Source organism: Sycon ciliatum, chromosome 3, assembly GCF_964019385.1.
Source record: "Sycon ciliatum chromosome 3, ocSycCili1.1, whole genome shotgun sequence".
Lineage (NCBI taxonomy): Eukaryota > Metazoa > Porifera > Calcarea > Leucosolenida > Sycettidae > Sycon > Sycon ciliatum.
The window spans coordinates 38,318,040-38,321,133 of NC_088645.1; the positions used below are offsets into that span (position 1 = coordinate 38,318,040).

Genomic DNA, 3,094 nt, shown 5'->3' on the forward strand with positions numbered 1-3,094 from the left:
GTGTATGTCCTGGAAGGAGCTACCACTTGCCTCCGAAATCGGTCAGCATGCTCTGATCTCGGTTTGATCCAGCGCCTGGGATCTGTGTACAGCAAACCTGAGTTGGTACAGTGTATAAAGGGCCCAGCTGTAAACATCCAGCCGACGTCTGAAGCTACACCTTACCACTGCATGACTCCCCGAAGAGTGCCTCACCACCTCTACTCCAAAGTGGGCAACAAACTGGCACCCATGGAAGAAGGTGACGTTATCGCAAAGGTGGATGAGCCGACTGATTGGTGTTTACCAATAGTTCCAGTGTTAAAGCCCAATGGGAAAGTGCGCATCTGCGTTGATTTGAAGCGCCTCAACGCATGCGTAAAACGAGAAACTTTTTCAGCTGCCAACACTGGATGACGCGCTTTCCTCGCTGCCTGATGCCACGGTGTTCTCCACACTAGACGCAGCTAATGGGTTTTGGCAACTGCCGCTCGCGCCACACGCTGCGCACTTGACGACATTCATCACACCGGTTGGCCGGTATTGCTTCAAACGGCTGCCATTCGGTATTATTTTGGCACCAGAGATTTTTCAGAAGCGCATCACCAACCTCCTGGATCAGCTCCCTGGTGTCACCGTGTATATGGATGACATCATCGTCTCTGGACGCACCGTTGACTAGCATGATCGAAACCTGGAGGCTGTTTTCGACATCCTCAAGAAAGCAAACGTGACCATCTATGAGTCCAAGTGTCACTTTAGGAAGAGTGAGGTGAAGTTTCTGGGCCACATCGTCTCCAAGGACGGTCTGCGGCCGGATCCACGGAGAGTGTCTGCTGTTACTGACCTCAAGCCACCCAAGAATGTCACGGAGCTGCGACGCCTTCTTGGCATGTTCAACCTCATGTCACGGTTCATCCCAAATCTGTCAAAAGTCAGTGCTCCACTTCGTCTTCTGCTGGCCAACAACGCAGTCTGGAAATGGTCTGCAATGCAACAAGCAGCCCTGGATCGGCTGAAACTGCTCGCTACCGACACCCCCTGCCTGTCATTCTTTGATGCGAGACGGCAAACAGTCGTCATTGCCGATGAAAGTAGCTATGGTCTCGGCGCTGTTTTGCTGCAGAACCACGACGGCAGTCTCCGTCCAGTTGCGTACGACGTCGACTGAGCAGCAGTATGCACAAATTGAAAAGGAGTGCCTCGCCGTGGTATGGGCCTGTGAACGATTCCATGGCTTTGTGTACGGCGACCCGTCATTGACGGTCCATACGGACCACAAGCCATTGATACCTCTGATCAACACGCGCGACTTGAACCGTGTACCACTGCGCTGCCAGCGACTGCTCATGCGTCTTTTGAAGTACAACTTCGCAGCTGTGTATATTCCCGGAAAGCAGCTTGTTGTAGCGGACGCCCTATCACGCGCTCCGGACGCGTCGGTCGACACGCCAACATTTCAGCTGGCGGAAGAGATCTCTCTTCACATATCAACATTCAACAGTGAAATCGTCTCAGCACGCAAAGCGGAAGAGCTTGCGGCTAACACTGCAGCAGACACCGTCTTGCAGCAAGTCCTGCAGTACACGAAGTCTGGGTGGCCCGACTCAGCCCATCTTGTAGAGGATGCAGTCCGCCCTTTCTTTCACGAACGTGCCCTACTGTCATGCAGCAATGGCGTCCTGTATCATGGCACCAGGATCGTCATGCCACCCAAGCAGCGTGCCTTGGTCCTTGCCACCACTCTACACAAAGGCCACCAGGGTGCCACGAAGTGTAAGGCATTAGCGCGAAACTCAGTGTGGTGGCCAGGCCTTGCCAAAGAAGTATACTCACTGGTCGTAGCATGTCCCTTCTGCTGTAAACACCGCCTCCAGCACAGCGAGCCACTTCAGCCGGTTCCGCACCCTCAGCTCCCATGGCACACCATTGGCTGTGATCTGATGGAGCATAATAGTAAAGTGTACCACGTGGTAGTTGACTACTTCTCCCGATTTCTTGACGTCATCCCGCTGCGTTCCACGACGTCTGCCAGCATTGTCTCCAAGATTCATGGTCTCTTCGCCACCCATGGCGTCCCAGCATGCCTTGTGAGTGACAATGGTCCCCAGTTTCGCAAGTGCGGGCTTCCGTAGCTTTGCCCACTTGTACGACTTCAGTCACCGAACCTCCCGTCCTCGCTACCTCCAATCGAACGGCGAAGCAGAACGAGCTGTCCGAACTGCTAAGGAGCTTCTCAAGAAGAACCTGAGTCTGCCTGATGCTCTCTTAGCGTATCGCAACACGCCGGTAGCCAACGGCTTTGCGCAAGCTCAGCTTTTGTACGGTCGACGTATCCGCACGACTGTCATGACGTCTGCAGAGCAGCTTCACCCAGAATGGCCCGACATCACCGCTCTCCTGACCACTGAGCACACCCTGCAGGAGAAGCAGAAAGAGGTTTACGACAGCCGCCATGCTGCCCGACCTCTGCCGCCATTAGAGCCCGGTGACGAGGTGTGTATCCCAGACTTGAAGAAAGAAGGGAAAGTAGTGGAACGCCTGTCAAACCGTTCGTACAATGTGGAGACAAACACCGGCACTGTTCGTCGCAACCGCCGACACGTCATCAAGCAACCCTTGGACGACACTGCAGTTGTTGTTGATGTTGAGCCAAACACCGCTGACCAGCCAGCAGCACCACGTCGTTCGGAACGAGCAACTCGAGGTGTCCCAGCAAACCGTCTCGAGGTGTCACAGCAAACTGTCCCACAGTACCGTACCATCAAAGACAGCTGGCCACAATATTCAAATAGGGGTTTCAAATGCAAGATCATAACGTGAAGCAACTTGGAAGAATGAGTATGTATGCAAAGTGTATCGGGATAATGATTGCAGGACGATAGTGCGGGTTCGAATCCTAGGTTATATTATCTTGAAAAAATACTTAAGTATTTACACAATTGGGCTAACTCACCCATTCCACAAGTCTCTGCAAATCTGAACCATTCCATTATAATACAACGTTTCGGCAGTTGGCCATCGTCAGGTAATAACAATGAATACCGTGGAAGCCACACAAGAGCAGTATATATATGCAGAGTATAGCGCCAAAAAATGATGCGAATTATGTCAC

The 3,094-nt window shown here is 52.6% G+C and overlaps 1 protein-coding gene across 1 annotated transcript; it reads left to right on the forward strand.

Annotated features, from left to right (window-relative positions):
• The first annotated feature begins 2,079 nt into the window (after nt 1-2,079).
• Nucleotides 2,080-2,802, forward strand: LOC135813059 (uncharacterized). Its single transcript, XM_065326277.1, has one exon. The coding sequence runs from the start codon at nt 2,080-2,082 to the stop codon at nt 2,800-2,802; it is 723 nt and encodes a 240-aa protein (XP_065182349.1).
• The last annotated feature ends 292 nt before the right edge of the window (nt 2,803-3,094 follow it).

What these genes read in the sequence shown, in the direction of transcription:
- LOC135813059 (XM_065326277.1), top strand. Translation starts at nt 2,080, where the DNA reads ATGGTCCCCAGTTTCGCAAGTGCGGGCTTCCGTAGCTTTGCCCACTTG.